This window comes from Oncorhynchus tshawytscha, linkage group LG19 (assembly GCF_018296145.1).
Source record: "Oncorhynchus tshawytscha isolate Ot180627B linkage group LG19, Otsh_v2.0, whole genome shotgun sequence".
Classification (NCBI taxonomy): Eukaryota; Metazoa; Chordata; class Actinopteri; order Salmoniformes; family Salmonidae; genus Oncorhynchus; species Oncorhynchus tshawytscha.
In genome coordinates, this window is record NC_056447.1 from 57,230,019 (window position 1) to 57,248,373 (window position 18,355).

General features: G+C 48.5%; 1 protein-coding gene across 1 annotated transcript in view; it reads right to left on the minus strand.

The window, feature by feature from the left end:
- pnpla2 (patatin-like phospholipase domain containing 2) overlaps positions 1–18,355 on the minus strand; it is a 33,905-nt gene that overhangs the window by 1,269 nt on the left and 14,281 nt on the right. Inside the window, exons 4-8 of the mRNA XM_042301979.1 lie at positions 17,728–17,937; positions 16,769–16,829; positions 13,318–13,539; positions 9,516–9,648; positions 6,970–7,092 (exon numbers count right to left, since the gene is read on the minus strand). Coding sequence (XP_042157913.1) covers positions 6,970–7,092; positions 9,516–9,648; positions 13,318–13,539; positions 16,769–16,829; positions 17,728–17,937 — 749 coding nt within the window. The remainder of the gene's footprint in view (positions 1–6,969; positions 7,093–9,515; positions 9,649–13,317; positions 13,540–16,768; positions 16,830–17,727; positions 17,938–18,355) is intronic.

Here is an 18,355-nt window from a genome sequence, read left to right on the forward strand (position 1 = left end):
TTGTCCAACATGTCTCCGGACCTACTCACTGTCACAGTCATACTCTGGACCGAGACTTCTCCGGTGGAATAAATGTTGGGGATCTTAATGTTTTTTCTCATAATCCTGGACTATCGGACCACCATTTTATTACGTGTGCAATCGCAACAAATAATCTGCTCAGACCCCAACCAAGGATCATCAAATGCCGTGCTATAAATTCTCAGACAACCCAAAGATTCCTTGATGCCCTTCCAGACTCCCTCCACCTACCCAAGGACATCAGAGGACAAAAATCAGTTAACCAGCTAACTGTGGAATTTCATGTAACCATAGCAATACTCAAGATATAATCGCACCCCTAAAAACATTTGTCATAAGAAACTAGCTCCCTGGTAAATCAAATCAAATCAAATTTTATTTGTCACATACACATGGTTAGCAGATGTTAATGCGAGTGTAGCGAAATGCTTGTGCTTCTAGTTCCGACAATGCAGTAATAACGAACAAGTAATCTAACTAACAATTCCAAAAAAACTACTGTCTTATAACACAGTGTAAGGGGATAAAGAATATGTACATAAGGATATATGAATGAGTGATGGTACAGAGCAGCATAGGCAAGATACAGTAGATGATATCGAGTACAGTATATACATATGAGATAAGTATGTAAACCAAGTGGCATAGTTAAAGTGGCTAGTGATACATGTATTACATAAGGATGCAGTCGATGATATAGAGTACAGTATCAACGTATGCATATGAGATGAATAATGTAGGGTAAGTAACATTATATAAGGTAGCATTGTTTAAAGTGGCTAGTGATATCTTTACATCATTTCCCATCATTTCCCATGATTAAAGTGGCTGGAGTAGAGTCAGTGTCATTGACAGTGTGTTGGCAGTAGCCACTCAGTGTTAGTGGTGGCTGTTTAACAGTCTGATGGCCTTGAGATAGAAGCTGTTTTTCAGTCTCTCGGTCCCAGCTTTGATGCACCTGTACTGACCTCGCCTTCTGGATGACAGCGGGGTGAACAGGCAGTGGCTCGGGTGGTTGATGTCCTTGATGATCTTTATGGCCTTCCTGTAGCATCGGGTGGTGTAGGTGTCCTGGAGGGCAGGTAGTTTGCCCCCGGTGATGCGTTGTGCAGACCTCACTACCCTCTGGAGAGCCTTACGGTTGAGGGCGGTGCAGTTGCCATACCAGGTGGTGATACAGCCCGCCAGGATGCTCTCGATTGTGCATCTGTAGAAGTTTGTGAGTGCTTTTGGTGACAAGCCGAATTTCTTCAGCCTCCTGAGGTTGAAGAGGCGCTGCTGCGCCTTCCTCACGATGCTGTCTGTGTGAGTGGACCAATTCAGTTTGTCTGTGATGTGTATGCCGAGGAACTTAAAACTTGCTACCCTCTCCACTACTGTTCCATCGATGTGGATGGGGGTGTTCCCTCTGCTGTTTCCTGAAGTCCACAATCATCTCCTTAGTTTTGTTGACGTTGAGTGTGAGGTTATTTTCCTGACACCACACTCCGAGGGCCCTCACCTCCTCCCTGTAGGCCGTCTCGTCGTTGTTGGTAATCAAGCCTACCACTGTTGTGTCGTCCGCAAACTTGATGATTGAGTTGGAGGCGTGCATGGCCACGCAGTCGTGGGTGAACAGGGAGTACAGGAGAGGGCTCAGAACGCACCCTTGTGGGGCCCCAGTGTTGAGGATCAGCGGGGAGGAGATGTTGTTGCCTACCCTCACCACCTGGGGGCGGCCCGTCAGGAAGTCCAGTACCCAGTTGCACAGGGCGGGGTCGAGACCCAGGGTCTCGAGCTTGATGACGAGCTTGGAGGGTACTATGGTGTTGAATGCCGAGCTGTAGTCGATGAACAGCATTCTCACATAGGTATTCCTCTTGTCCAGATGGGTTAGGGCAGTGTGCAGTGTGGTTGAGATTGCATCGTCTGTGGACCTATTTGGGCGGTAAGCAAATTGGAGTGGGTCAAGGGTGTCAGGTAGGGTGGAGGTGATGTGGTCCTTGACTAGTCTCTCAAAGCACTTCATGATGACGGATGTGAGTGCTACGGGCGGTAGTCGTTTAGCTCAGTTACCTTAGCTTTCTTGGGAACAGGAACAATGGTGGCCCTCTTGAAGCATGTGGGAACAGCAGACTGGTATAGGGATTGATTGAATATGTCCGTAAACACACCGGCCAGCTGGTCTGCGCATGCTCTGAGGGCGCGGCTGGGGATGCCGTCTGGGCCTGCAGCCTTGCGAGGGTTAACACGTTTAAATGTCTTACTCACTTCGGCTGCAGTGAAGGAGAGACCGCATGTTTTCGTTGCAGGCCGTGTCAGTGGCACTGTATTGTCCTCAAAGCGGGCAAAAAGTTATTTAGTCTGCCTGGGAGCAAGACATCCTGGTCCGTGACTGGGCTGGGTTTCTTCCTGTAGTCCGTGATTGACTGTAGACCCTGCCCCTGGTATACAGAAAATACCCGAGCCCTGAAGCAAGCTTCCAGAAAATTGGAACGGAAATGGCGCCACACCAAACTGGAAGTCTTCCTACTAGCTTGGAAAGACAGTACCGTGCAGTATTGAAGAGCCCTCACTGCTGCTCGATCATCCTATTTTTCCAACTTAATTGAGCGGAATATTTTTGATACTGTCGCAAAGCTAACTAAAAAGCAGTATTGAGAGGATGGCTTTCACGTCAGCAGTGATAAATTCGTGAACTTCTTTGACGAAAAGCTCATGATAATTAGAAAGCAAATTACGGACTCCACTTTAAATATGCATATTTCTCCAAAGCTCAGTTGTCCTGAGTCTGCACAGAACTGCCAGGACCTAGGATCAAGAGAGACACTCAAGTGTTTTAGTACTATATCTCTTGACACATTGATGAAAATAATCATGGCCTCTAAACCTTCAAGCTGCATACTGGACCCTATTCCAACTAAACTACTGAAAGAGCTGCTTCCTGTGCTTGGCCCTCCTATGTTGAACATAATAAATGGCTCTCTATCCACCGGATGTGTACCAAACTCACTAAAAGTGGCAGTAATAAAGCCTCTCTTAAAAAAGCCAAACCTTGACCCATAAAATATTTTAAAAACGATCGGCTTTTATCAAATCTTCCATTCCTCTCAAAAATTTTAGAAAAGGCTGTTGCGCAGCAACTTACTGCCTTCCTGAAGACAAACAATGTATACGAAATGCTTCAGTCTGGTTTTAGACCCCATCATAGCACTGAGACGGCACTTGTGAAGCTGGTAAATGACATTTTAATGGCATCGGACCGAGGCTCTGCATTTGTCCTCGTGTTCCTAGACCTTAGTGCTGCTTTTGATACCATCGATCACCACATTCTTTTGGAGAGATTGGAAACCCAAATTGGTCTACACGGACAAGTTCTGGCTTGGTTTAGATCTTATCTGTCGGAAAGATATCAGTTTGTCTCTGTGGATGGTTTGTCGTCTGACAAATCAACTGTACATTTCGGTGTTCCTCAAGGCTCTGTTTTAGGACCACTTGTCTTCACTATACATTTTACCTCTTGGTGATGTCATTCGGAAACATAATGTTAACTTTCTCTGCTATGCGGATGACACACAGCTGTACATTTCAATGAAACATGGTGAAGCCCCAAAGTTGCCCTTGCTAGAAGCCTGTGTTTCAGACATAAGGAAGTGGATGGCGGCAAACTTTTAAACTCTGACAAAACAGAGATGCTAGGTCCCAAGACACAAAGAGATCTTCTGTTGGGTCTGACAATTAATCTTGATGGTTGTACAGTCGTCTCAAATACAACTGTGAAGGACCTCGGCGTTACTCTGGACCCTGATCTCTCTTTTGACGAACAATCAAGACTGTTTCAAGGACAGCTTTTTTCCATCTACGTAACATTGCAAAAATCTGAAGCTTTCTCTCCAAAAATTATGCAGAAACATGTAGCCATGCTTTTGTTACTTCTAGGTTAGACTACTGCAATGCTCTACTTTCCGGCTATCCTGTCACACCCTGGTCTTAGTATTTTGTGTTTTCTTTATTTATTTGGTCAGGCCAGGGTGTGACATGGGTTTATTTTGTGGTGTGTTTGTGTATTGGGGGTTTTCGTAGGTTTTGGGATTGTGGCACGTACGCTACGGACACAAGACGCAGGCCTCCTTACTGTCCATAGAATTTCTAAGCAAACAGCTGGAGGCAGGGCTTTCTCCTATAGAGCTCCATTTCTATAGAATGGTCTGCCTACCCATGTGAGAGACGTAGACTCGGTCTCAACCTTTAAGTCTTTATTGAAGACTCATCTCTTCAGTAGGTCCTATGATTGAGTGTAGTCTGGCCCAGGAGTGTGAAGGTGAACGGAAAGTCACTGGAGCAACGAACCGCCCTTGCTGTCTTTGCCTGGCCGGTTCCCCTCTTTCCACTGGGATTCTCTGCTTCTAACCCTATTACAGGGGCTGAGTCATTGGCTTACTAGGGCTCTTTCATACTGTCCCTAGGAGGGGTACATCACTTGAGCGGTTGAGTCACTGACTTGATCTTCCTGTCCGGTTTGGCACCCCCCCCCGGGTTTGTGCCGTGGGGGAGCTCTTCGTGGGCTATACTCGGCCCCGCTCTCAGGATGGTAAGTTGGTGGTTGAAGATATCCCTCGAGTGGTGTGGGGGCTGTGCTTTGGTAAAGTGGGTGGGGTTATATCCTGCCTGTTTGGCCCTGTCCGGGGGTATCGTCGGACGGGGCCACAGTGTCTCCCGACCCCTCCTGTATTTATGCTGCAGTAGTTTATGTGTCGGGGGGCTAGAGTCAGTCTGTTATATCTGGCGTATTTCTCCTGTCTTATCCAGTGTCCTGTGTGAATTTTTAAGTATGCTCTCTCTAATTCTCTCTCTCTTTCTTTCTCTCTCTCGGAGGACCTGAGCCCTAGGACCATGCCTCAAGACTACCTGGCCTGATGACTCCTTGCTGTCCCCAGTCCACCTGGTCGTGCTGCTGCTCCAGCTTCAACTGTTCTGCCTGCGGCTATGGAACCCTGACCTGTTCACCGGACGTGCTACCTGTCCCAGACCTGCTGTTTTCAACTCTCTAGAGACAGCAGGAGTGGTAGAGATACTCCGAATGATCGGCTATGAAAAGCCAACCTGTTGCACCCTCGTCAACTACCGTGATTATTATTATCTGACCTTGCTAGTCATTTATGAACATTTGAACATCTTGTCCATGTTCTGTTATAATCTCCACCCGGCACAGCTAGAAGAGGACTGGCCACCCCTCATAGCCTGGTTCCTCTCTAGGTTTCTTCCTAGGTTCTGGCCTTTCTAGGGAGCTTTTCCTAGCCACCGTGCTTCTACACCTGCATTGCTTGCTGTTTGGGGGTTTAGGCTGGGTTTCTGTACAGCACTTTGTGACATCAGGTGATGTAAATACATTAGATTGATGGAGGATTATAAAGTGTCTGTAGGAAAACCTAGAGAGATACGAGGGACACGGAAGAGTATTTTGAGGACATACAGAAAGTTAGTTTTTCCCACCCCACTCCACTCCATCCCACCCCACCCCACTCCACTCCATCCCACCCCACCCCATCCCACTCCATCCCACCCCACTCCATCCCACCCATCCCACCCCACTCCACCCCACCCACCCACTCCACCCCACCCCACCCACCCCACCCACCCCACCCCACCCCCCCACCCCACCCCACCCCACTCCACCCCACCCACCCCACCCACCCCACCCCACCCACCCCACCCCACCCACCCCACTCCACCCCACCCCACCCCACCTCACCCCACCTCCCCCCCACCCCACCCACCCCACCCACCCCACCCACCCCACTCCACCCACCCCACCCCCCCACCCACCCCACCCCACCCCATCCCACCCCACCTCACCCCACCCCACCCCACTCACCCCACTCCACCCACCCCACCTCCACCCCACCCACCCCACCCACCCCACCCCACCCACTCCACCCCACCCCACCCACCCCACCCACCCCACCCCACCCCACCCCACCCCACTCCATCCCACCCCACCCCACCCCACTCCACCCCCCCACTCCACCCCACCCCACTCCACCCCACCCCACCCACCCCACTCCATCCCACCCCACCCCACCCCACTCCACCCACCCCACCTCACCCCACTCCACCCCACTCCACCCCACCCCACTCCACCCACCCCACCCACCCCACCCCACTCCACCCACCCCACCCATCCCACCCCACCCCACCCCACCCCACCCACCCCACCCCACCCACCCCACCCCACCCCACTCCACCCCACCCCACCCACCCCACCCCACCCACTCCACCCCACCTCCACCTCACCCCACCCCACCCACCCCACCCCACCCACTCCACCCCACCCACCCCACCCCACTCCATCCCACCCCACCTCACCCCACCCCACCCCACCCACCCCACCCCACCCACCCCACCCCACCCCACCCCACTCCACCCCACCTCATCCCACTCCACTCCACTCCTCTTCGCTTGTTTTGGTGTATTATAGTTTTAGCTGTTAATTTGTTTGCTCAAAATGTCACATTTTATTAATTGAGCTTTTATTTTCTTTGTACCATTTCATCCACTTAATTACTTTCCTATTGTTGCTGCATTCACTTAGCTACTGACTTGATCTATTGTTGCTACATTCACTTAGCTACTGACTTGATCTATTGTTGCTACATTCACTTAGCTACTGACTTGATCTATTGTTGCTACATTCACTTAGCTACTGACTTGATCTATTGTTGCTACATTCACTTAGCTACTGACTTGATCTATTGTTGCTACGTTCACTTAGCTACTGACTTGTTCTATTGTTGCTATGTTGTCGCGAGGTTAACCTACAAGGAAGCATTTCACTGCACTGTGTACGCCACCTACATTAGGTGTATATGACTAATAAACTAACTTGAACAAACTGTGAGTCGGTCTGTCGGTCTGTCAGAGTGTGTGTGTGTGTGTGGTGTGTGTGCGTGCGTGCGGTTGGCATCTCACTTTGCAGAGACCCTGTTGGACACAGTCTTGGTGGCCCGTGTCACAGCACACTGTAGCATCTTAATCGTTTGTTCTCCGATCCATCCCACGTCCTCCTGCACATCAGGCAGCCATTCTAACAGTCTGGGAGGAGAGACGGGACATTAGTAATATATTATTGTTACTCTAACAGTTTAGGAGAGGAAGACAGAACAACATGTCAATAGTCATGATAGTCAATAACACTGCATGGTCAGGGTGGTATTCATTACTGCACACTGTAGAAAAACATATAGCAACACTTTTTGCAATGGTTTGATATTGGCTGTCCTAACACTGGTCACATGATGAACCTGATCCAGTCACAGGTCACATGATGAACCTGACCCAGTCACTGGTCACATGATGAACCTGACCCAGTCACTGGTCACATGATGAACCTGACCCATTCACTGGTCACATGATGAACCTGACCCATTCACTGGTCACATGATGAACCTGACCCATTCACTGGTCACATGATGAACCTGACCCATTCACTGGTCACATGATGAACCTGACCCAGTCACTGGTCACATGATGAACCTGACCCAGTCACTGGTCACATGATGAACCTGACCCAGTCACTGGTCACATGATGAACCTGACCCAGTCACTGGTCACATGATGAACCTGACCCAGTCACAGGTCACATGATGAACCTGACCCAGTCACAGGTCACATGATGAACTTGACCCAGTCACTGGTCACATGATGAACTTGACCCAGTCACTGGTCACATGATAAACCTGACCCAGTCAATGGAATATTTATCTTTGAGGGGAAAGGGGGAAGTCCAGAAGATTTGAAACAGAGTTATCTTGCTACACAGGCCTAGATAGAGTCCAGTGTGTTTGTAGTCCAGTGTGTTTGTAGTCCAGTGTGTTTGTAGTCCAGTGTGTTTGTAGTCCAGTGTGTTTGTAGTCCAGTGTGTTTGTAGTCCAGTGTGTTTGTAGTCCAGTGTGTTTGTAGTCCAGTGTGTTTGTAGTCCAGTGTGTTTGTAGTCCAGTGTGTTTGTAGTCATGTGTGTTTGTAACGACACGAGCAGAGAGCTTTGTCTTACCTAACAGTCATGGACAGAGCAGACTCCAGGGGAAGGTATAGGGTCTAGTCCTACCTAACAGTCATGGACAGAGCAGACTCCAGGGGAGGGTATAGGGTCTAGTCCTACCTAACAGTCATAGACAGAACAGACTCCAGGGGAGGGTATAGGGTCTAGTCCTACCTAACAGTCATAGACAGAACAGACTCCAAGGGGAGGGTATAGGGTCTAGTCCTACCTAACAGTCATGGACAGAGCAGACTCCAAGGGGAGGGTATAGGGTCTAGTCCTACCTAACAGTCATGGACAGAGCAGACTCCAGGGGAAGGGTATAGGATCTAGTCCTATCTAACAGTCATGGACAGAGCAGACTCCAGGGGAGGGTATAGGGTCTAGTCCTACCTAACAGTCATAGACAGAACAGACTCCAAGGGGAGGGTATAGGGTCTAGTCCTACCTAACAGTCATGGACAGAGCAGACTCCAAGGGGAGGGTATAGGGTCTAGTCCTACCTAACAGTCATGGACAGAGCAGACTCCAGGGGAAGGGTATAGGATCTAGTCCTACCTAACAGTCATGGACAGAGCAGACTCCAGGGGAAGGGTATAGGGTCTAGTCCTACCTAACAGTCATGGACAGAGCAGACTCCAGGGGAGGGTATAGGGTCTAGTCCAGGGTACCTAACAGTCATGGACAGAGCAGACTCCATGGGGAGGGTATAGGGTCTAGTCCTACCTAACAGTCATGGACAGAGCAGACTCCAGGGGAAGGGTATAGGGTCTAGTCCTACCTAACAGTCATGGACAGAGCAGACTCCAGGGGAGGGTATAGGGTCTAGTCCTACCTAACAGTCATAGACAGAGCAGACTCCAGGGTATAGGGTCTAGTCCTACCTAACAGTCATGGACAGAGCAGACTCCAGGGTATAGGGTCTAGTCCTACCTAACAGTCATAGACAGAGCAGACTCCAGGGTATAGGGTCTAGTCCTACCTAACAGTCATAGACAGAGCAGACTCCAGGGTATAGGGTCTAGTCCTACCTAACAGTCATAGACAGAGCAGACTCCAGGGTATAGGGTCTAGTCCTACCTAACAGTCATGGACAGAGCAGACTCCAGGGTATAGGGTCTAGTCCTACCTAACAGTCATGGACAGAGCAGACTCCAGGGTATAGGGTCTAGTCCTACCTAACAGTCATGGACAGAGCAGACTCCAGGGTATAGGGTCTAGTCCTACCTAACAGTCATGGACAGAGCAGACTCCAGGGGAGGGTATAGGGTCTAGTCCTACCTAACAGTCATAGACAGAGCAGACTCCAGGGTATAGGGTCTAGTCCTACCTAACAGTCATAGACAGAGCAGACTCCAGGGTATAGGGTCTAGTCCTACCTAACAGTCATAGACAGAGCAGGCTCCAGGGTATAGGGTCTAGTCCTACCTAACAGTCATAGACAGAGCAGACTCCAGGGTATAGGGTCTAGTCCTACCTAACAGTCATGGACAGAGCAGACTCCAGGGGAAGGGTATAGGGAAGCATCATAGCCGTCACCATCCTGACTGGCAGCAGGTTGCTTAGCGACTGGACCAGACTGTATCTCTCCTTGCAGGCTTCAACCAGAGCTACAGAGAGAGACAGAGAGAGTGAGAGCGAGAGAGTGACAGAGAGAGTGACAGAGAGAGAGTGACAGAGAGAACACATCACTGACTAAATACATGACCTAAATATATGAGAGTTACAGAGAGAAGATTAGAGAACTACAGAGAGAAGAAGAGAGAGCTACAGAGAGAAGAGAGAGTTACAGAGAGAAGAAGAGAGAACTACAGAGACAAGAAGAGAGAGCTACAGAGAGAAGAAGAGAGAACTACAGAGAGAAGAAGAGAGAACTACAGAGAGAAGAGAGAACTACAGAGAGAAGAAGAGAGAGCTACAGAGAGAAGAGAGAGCTACAGAGACAAGAAGAGAGAGCTACAGAGAGAAGAAGAGAGAGCTACAGAGACAAGAACAGAGAGAAGAAGAGAGAACTACAGAGACAAGAAGAGAGAACTACAGAGACAAGAAGAGAGAACTACAGAGAGAAGAAGAGAGAACTACAGAGAGAAGAAGAGAGAACTACAGAGACAAGAAGAGAGAACTACAGAGAGAAGAAGAGAGAACTACAGAGAGAAGAAGAGAGAACTACAGAGACAAGAAGAGAACTACAGAGAGAAGAAGAGAACTACAGAGAGAAGAAGAGAGAACTACAGAGAGAAGACTACAGAGAGAAGAAGAGAGAACTACAGAGAGAAGAGAGAACTACAGAGAGAAGAAGAGAGAACTACAGAGAGAAGAAGAGAGAACTACAGAGACAAGAAGAGAGAACTACAGAGAGAAGAACTGAGAAGAATACAGAGACAGAGAGAGATACTGAGAGAAGAATAGAGAGAAGAGAGAGAACTGACAGAGAATAGAAGACAGAGAGAGATACTGAGAGAAGAAGAGAGAGTGACAGAGAGATACTGAGAGAAGAGAGACTGACAGAGAGAGAACTGAGAGAACTACAGAGAGAAGAAGAGAGACTGAGACAGAATAGAGAGTGACAGAGGGAGATACTGAGAAGAAGAGAGAGTGACAGAGGGAGATACTGAGAAGAATAGAGAGTGACAGAGAGAGATACTGAGAAGAAGAGAGAGCTACAGAGAGAGATACTGAGAGAAGAATAGAGAGTGACAGAGGGAGATACTGAGAAGAAGAGAGAGTGACAGAGGGAGATACTGAGAAGAAGAGAGAGTGACAGAGAGAGATACTGAGAGAAGAATAGAGAGTGACAGAGGGAGATACTGAGAAGAAGAGAGAGTGACAGAGGGAGATACTGAGAAGAAGAGAGAGTGACAGAGAGAGATACTGAGAGAAGAATAGAGAGTGACAGAGAGAGATACTGAGAGAAGAATAGAGACAGAGACAGAGAGAATAGATGACAGAGAGAACTGAAAAGAATAGAGAGTGACAGAGGGAGATACTGAGAAGAAGAGAGAGTGACAGAGGGAGATACTGAGAAGAAGAGAGAGTGACAGAGGAGATACTGAGAAGAAGAAAGAGTGACAGAGGGAGATACTGAGAAGAAGAGAGAGTGACAGAGGAGATACTGAGAAGAAGAGAGAGTGACAGAGAGAGATACTGAGAGAAGAATAGAGAGTGACAGAGAGAGATACTGAGAAGAAGAGAGTGACAGAGAGAGATACTGAGAGAAGAAGAGAGAGAGACAGAGAGAGCTGACAAGAGAAGAAGAAGAGAGAGTGACAGAGGAGATACTGAGAGAAGAAGAGAGAGTGACAGAGAGAGATACAGAGAGAAGAAGAGAGAGTGACAGAGGGAGATACTGAGAAGAAGAGAGAGTGACAGAGAGAGATACTGAGAAGAATAGAGAGTGACAGAGAGAGATACTGAGAGAAGAATAGAGAGTGACAGAGAGAGATACTGAGAGAAGAAGAGAGAGTGACAGAGAGAGCTACAAGAGAAGAAGAGAGAGTGACAGAGGGAGATACTGAGAAGAATAGAGAGTGACAGAGAGAGATACTGAGAGAAGAATAGAGAGTGACAGAGAGAGATACTGAGAGAAGAATAGAGAGTGACAGAGAGAGATACTGAGAAGAAGAGAGAGTGACAGGGGGAGATACTGAGAGAGATACAGTGGGAGGCATGGGGAACAATACATAGCTTTTATTTAGCAGATGCTGTTCTTTACTCTGCCTACAGAGAGCAGCAGAGAGAAGAGAGACACTCCCTCACTCAAACATTTCCTGAATACAGGGCAGAACACACTGTACCAAAGGTCAGCAGCACTACACACTGGATCCGTTGGAGCTACATGGGGATATAGTTGTTCAGCACAAGGCCTTTCTACTGAAACATCTGCTGTCTCACTACAGAAACAGGAGACAGACTAGTGTCCTGCCCAGGGGGTGTCCTGGTACATCAAGCTGTCTCACTACAGAAACAGGCGACAGACTAGTGTCCTGCCCAGGGGGTGTCCTGGTACATCAAGCTGTCTCACTACAGAAACAGGTCCTGGTACATCAAGATAGAAACTAGTGTCCTGACCAGGGGTGTCCTGGTACATCAAGCTGTCTCACTACAGAAACAGGAGATAGACTAGTGTCCTGACCAGGGGGTGTCCTGGTACATCAAGCTGTCTCACTACAGAACCAGGAGATAGACTAGTGTCCTGTCCAGGGGGTGTCCTGGTACATCAAGCTGTCTCACTACAGAAACAGGAGATAGACTAGTGTCCTGTCCAGGGGGTGTCCTGGTACATCAAGCTGTCTCACTACAGAAACAGGCGATAGACTAGTGTCCTGTCCAGGGGTGTCCTGGTACATCAAGCTGTCTCACTACAGTCTTGTCCAGGGGGTGTCCTGGTACATCAAGCTGTCTCACTACAGAAACAGGCGATAGACTAGTGTCCTGTCCTGGTACATCAAGCTGTCTCACTACAGAAACAGGCGACAGACTAGTGTCCTGCCCAGGGGGTGTCCTGGTACATCAAGCTGTCTCACTACAGAAACAGGCGACAGACTAGTGTCCTGCCCAGGGGGTGTCCTGGTACATCAAGCTGTCTCACTACAGAACCAGGAGATAGACTAGTGTCCTGTCCTGGTACATCAAGCTGTCTCACTACAGAAACAGGAGATAGACTAGTGTCCTGACCAGGGGGTGTCCTGGTACATCAAGCTGTCTCACTACAGAACCAGGAGATAGACTAGTGTCCTGTCCAGGGGGTGTCCTGGTACATCAAGCTGTCTCACTACAGAACCAGGAGATAGACTAGTGTCCTGTCCAGGGGGTGTCCTGGTACATCAAGCTGTCTCACTAGAGTAACAGGAGATAGACTAGAGTCCTGGTACATCAAGCTGTCTCACTACAGAACCAGGAGATAGACTAGTGTCCTGTCCAGGGGGTGTACTGGTACATCAAGCTGTCCCACTACAGAACCAGGAGATAGACTAGTGTCCTATGGGCCGTTCTGGCTCAGACGAGGCTTACTTACAAGGCCTTTCTCAAGTCCAGTCTCGTTGATTGGATACATGTCAGTTGTCTCGTGCCTTTCTGAGACTATGTTCTGGAGATGGGTCTTGAGGTAGGCCTCTAAAATGCTTCTAAATGTGTGGGCAACGATGCATACCCCTTATTTAGCAAGTAAAAGATGTTTAAAATACATTTAATAGATGTTGAAAATATGTATTTTTATTTGAAAAGACATCTTTTCAACCAATTCTGCTCACTGGGATGAACTTGCTGTCCTTTAGTCTTACCTTTGTGTAGTCTGGGTGGCAGATGTTCAAAGATGTGATCCTCAATGGTGGATTTGGATTGGGAGGGGTTTACCACGACCCCATCCTCGCTGGGTCTGATCTCGTTCTCTACATGATGCTCCTCATGCTCTTCCTCATCATCATCCTCATTCATGATGTCATCTTCGTCATCCTCACCGTCAGCTATCAGAGGTCTGTGGGGTCCTGGTTGATTCAGTAGTCCTGAAACATCAACAAACAACACAGTTAAGAACCTGCAGTCTCTCTGGTTGGTCATCGGTCTGTCTGGTTGGTCATCAGTCTGTCTGGTTGGTCGTCGGTCTGTCTGGTTGGTCGTCGGTCTGTCTGGTTGGTCGTCGGTCTGTCTGGTTGGTCGTCGGTCTGTCTGGTTGGTCGTCGGTCTGTCTGGGTCGTCGGTCTGTCTGGTTGGTCGTCGGTCTGTCTGGTTGGTCATCAGTCTGTCTGGTTGGTCATCAGTCTGTCTGGTTGGTCATCAGTCTGTCTGGTTTGTCTCTGTCTGGTTGGTCTGTCTGGTTGGTTCTGTCTGGTTGGTCATCAGTCTGTCTGGTTGGTCATCGGTCTGTCTGGTTGGTCATCAATCGGTCTGTCTGGTTGGTCATCAGTCTGTCTGGTTGGTCATCGGTCTGTCTGGTTGGTCATCAGTCTGTCTGGTTGGTCGTCAGTCTGTCTGGTTGGTCATCAGTCTGTCTGGTTGGTCATCAGTCTGTCTGGTTGGTCATCAGTCTGTCTGTCTGGTTGGTTGGTCGTCGGTCTGTCTGGTTGGTCATCTGTCTGGTCATCGGTTCTCTGGTTGGTCATCGGTCTGTCTGGTTGGTCATCAGTCTGTCTGGTTGGTCATCAGTCTGTCTGGTTGGTCATCAGTCTGTCTGGTTGTCGTCGGTCTGTCTGGTTGGTCTCGGTCTGTCTGGTTGGTCGTCGGTCTGTCTGGTTGGTCATCAGTCTGTCTGGTTGGTCATCAGTCTGTCTGGTTGGTCATCAGTCTGTCTGGTTGGTCGTCAGTCTGTCTGGTTGGTCTCGGTCTGTCTGGTTGGTCATCAGTCTGTCTGGTTGGTCATCAGTCTGTCTGTCTGTCTGTCTGGTCATCAGTCTGTCTGGTTGGTCATCGGTCTGTCTGGTTGGTCATCAGTCTCTCTGGTTGGTCATCGGTCTGTCTGGTTGGTCATCAGTCTGTCTGTCATGGTTGGTCATCAGTCTGTCTGGTTGGTCATCAGCCACTCTGGTTGGTCATCAGTCTGTCTGGTTGGTCATCAGTCTGTCTGGTTGGTCATCAGTCTGTCTGGTTGGTCATCAGTCTGTCTGGTTGGTCATCAGTCTGTCTGGTTGGTCATCAGTCTGTCTGGTTGGTCATCAGTCTGTCTGGTTGGTCATCAGTGTGTCTGGTTGGTCATCGGTCTCTGGTTGGTCATCGGTCTCTCTGGTTGGTCATCAGTCTGTCTGGTTGGTCATCAGTCTGTCTGGTTGGTCATCAGTCTGTCTGGTTGGTCATCAGTCTGTCTGGTTGGTCATCAGTCTGTCTGGTCTGGGTTGGTCATCAGTCATCGGTCTGTCTGTTGGTCATCAGTCTGTCTGGTTGGTCATCAGTCTGTCTGGTTGGTCTGGTCTGGTCATCAGTCTGTCTGGTTGGTCATCTGTCTGGTTGGTCGTCGGTCTGTCTGGTTGGTCGTGGGTCTGTCTGGTTGGTCGTCGGTCTGTCTGGTTGGTCATCGGTCTGTCTGGTTGGTCATCAGTCTGTCTGGTGGGTCATCGGTCTGTCTGGTTGGTCATCAATCGTCTGGTTGGTCATCGGTCTGTCTGGTTGGTCATCAGTCTGTCTGGTTGGTCATCAGTCTGTCTGTTTGGTCGTCAGTCAGTCTGTCTGGTTGGTCATCGGTCTGTCTGGTTGGTCATCTGGTTGGTCATCAGTCTGTCTGGTTGGTCATCAGTCTGTCTGGTTGGTCATCAGTCTGTCTGGTTGGTCATCAGTCTGTCTGGTTGGTCATCAGTCTGTCTGGTTGGTCATCTGTCTGGTTGGTCATCTGTCTGGTTGGTCTGGTCTGTCTGGTTGGTCATCAGTCTGTCTGGTTGGTCATCCGTCTGTCTGGTTGGTCATCAGTCTGTCTGGTTGGTCATCAGTCTGTCTGGTTTTTAGGTCATCAGTCCGTCTGGTTGGTCATCAGTCCGTCTGGTTGGTCATCAGTCTGTCTGGTTGGTCATCAGTCTGTCTGGTTGGTCATCAGTCTGTCTGGTTGGTCATCAGTCTGTCTGGTTGGTCATCAGTCTGTCTGGTTGGTCATCAGTCTGTCTGGTTGGTTTTTAGTCTGTCTGGTTGGTCATCAGTCCGTCTGGTTGGTCATCAGTCCGTCTGTCCGTTGGTCATCAGTCTGTCTGGTGGGTCATCGGTCTGTCTGGTCATCAGTCTGTCTGGTTGGTCATCAGTCTGTCTGGTTGGTCATCAGTCCGTCTGGTTGGTCATCAGTCCGTCTGGTTGGTCATCAGTCTGTCTGGTTGGTCATCAGTCCGTCTGGTTGGTCATCAGTCCGTCTGGTTGGTCATCAGTCCGTCTGGTCATCAGTCTGTCTGGTGGGTCATCGGTCTGTCTGGTGGTTCATCAGTCTGTCTGGTTGGTCATCAGTCCGTCTGGTTGGTCATCAGTCCGTCTGGTTGGTCATCAGTCTGGTTGGTCATCAGTCCGTTGGTCATCAGTCTGTCTGGTTGGTCATCAGTCTGTCTGGTTGGTCATCAGTCTGTCTGGTTGGTCATCAGTCTGTCTGGTTGGTCATCAGTCTGTCTGGTTGGTCCAGTCTGTCTGGTTGGTCATCAGTCCGTCTGGTTGGTCATCAGTCTGTCTGGTTGGTCATCGGTCTGTCTGGTCTCAGTCCGTCTGGTTGGTCATCAGTCTGTCTGGTTGGTCATCAGTCCATCTGGTTGGTCATCAGTCTGTCTGGTTGGTCATCGGTCTGTCTGGTTGGTCATCAGTCTGTCTGGTGGGTCATCAGTCTGTCTGGTTGGTCATCAGTCTGGTTGGTCATCAGTCTGTCTGGTTGGTCATCAGTCTGTCTGGTTGGTCATCAGTCTGTCTGGTTGGTCATCAGTCTGTCTGGTTGGTCATCAGTCTGTCTGGTTGGTCATCAGTCTGTCTGGTTGGTCATCAGTCTGTCTGGTTGGTCATCAGTCTGTCTGGTTGGTCATCAGTCCGTCTGGTTGGTCAGTCTGTCTGGTTGGTCAGTCCGTCTGGTTGGTCATCAGTCTGTCTGGTTGGTCATCAGTCCGTCTGGTTGGTCATCAGTCTGTCTGGTTGGTCATCAGTCTGTCTGGTTGGTCATCAGTCCGTCTGGTTGGTCATCAGTCTGTCTGGTTGGTCATCAGTCCGTCTGGTTGGTCATCAGTCTGTCTGGTTGGTCATCAGTCTATACTAAAGCATTAAATACAAAGCCTAAGAAAGGTCTCTTACCGTTCTTCTTCAGGAAGTGAAGGGCATCTTTATATCCCTGTTTACACATGGTCTTCATAACCTGAAACAAAGAAACACAGACACAGTAAATATCCTCATTCAGAGAGTCTGTCTCCGTAGGACACCTTGTAAATAACAGTACGTAATGTCCTGTGTGGCTCGGGTTGGTAAGAATGTGTGGTGGTAGCAATGCCAAGCTCGTGGTTTCAATTCGCTCGGATCACACCACACATACTAAAACAAACACACAATGTACTGTCGCTTCGGATAAAAATGGCCGATGAATGGCATATATTATCATATTTACATTATGTAAATTAGCATATTATTACATTATGTAAATACATATATTATCATACCATTAGCACATTATGTAAATGAAAATAGTATCATATTATTAGTAGTAGTAGTATTACATTATGTAAATTAGCATATTATATTATTACTATTACATTATGTAAATACATATATTATCATATCATTAGTACATTATGTGAATACATATATTATCGTATCATTAGTACATTATGTGAATACATATATTATCATACCATTAGCACATTATGTAAATTAATGTATTATCATAGTATTAGTACATTATGTAAATGCATGTATATATGAATAAATGTAAGTTACAACAGTACCTGTGGCTCAGGGAGAAACAGAGTTCTGGACACTCTGTAGAGGTGTGTGTGTGTGTGTGTATGTGTGTGTGTGTGTGTGTGTGTGTGTGTGTGTGTGTGTGTGTACCTGTGGCTCAGGGGGAAACAGAGCTCTGGACACTCTGTAGAGTGTGTGTGTGTGTGTGTGTGTGTGTGTGTGTGTGTGTGTGTGTGTGTGTGTGTGTGTGTGTGTGTGTGTGTGTGTGTGTGTGTGTACCTGTGGCTCAGGGGGAAACAGAGCTCTGGACACTCTGTAGAGGTGTGTGTGTCTATGTGTGTGTGTGTGTGTGTGTGTACCTGTGGCTCAGGGGGAAACAGAGCTCTGGACACTCTGTAGAGGTTGGTGAGTGTAAACTGGATGGAGGTGTTGGTGAATCGTAGTTCATGCATGTTGGTGGATCGGTCTCTAGGGCAGATGTCACTCTCTCCAGAGAACGGAGACACAGTGATGGTATTCTTCAGCTCATACTGAGGCAGATTATCACTGATACCACCGTCCACGTAACGCTGGAGGGAGGGAGGGAGGGAGAGAGAGAGAGAGAGAGAGAGAGAGAGAGAGAGTCAGGAAAAGAGATACTAAACTAAAGTAGAAACCATTTTGAGTCAGTTAAAACATTGCTACATGGAGGGACACTCTGTAATTCCAGTGGGTCAGAGGTTTACATACACTAAGTTGACTGTGCCTTTAAACAGCTCAGAAAATTCCAGAAAATGATGTAATGGCTTTAGAAGCTTCTTATAGGCTAATTGACATCATTTGAGTCAATTGGAGGTGTACCTGTGGATGTATTTCAAGGCCTACCTTCAAACTCAGTGCCTCTTTGCTTGACATCATGGGAAAATCAAAAGAAATCAGCCAAGAACTCAGGAAAAAAATTGTAGACCTCCACAAGTCTGGTTCATCTTTGGGAGCAATTTCCAAACA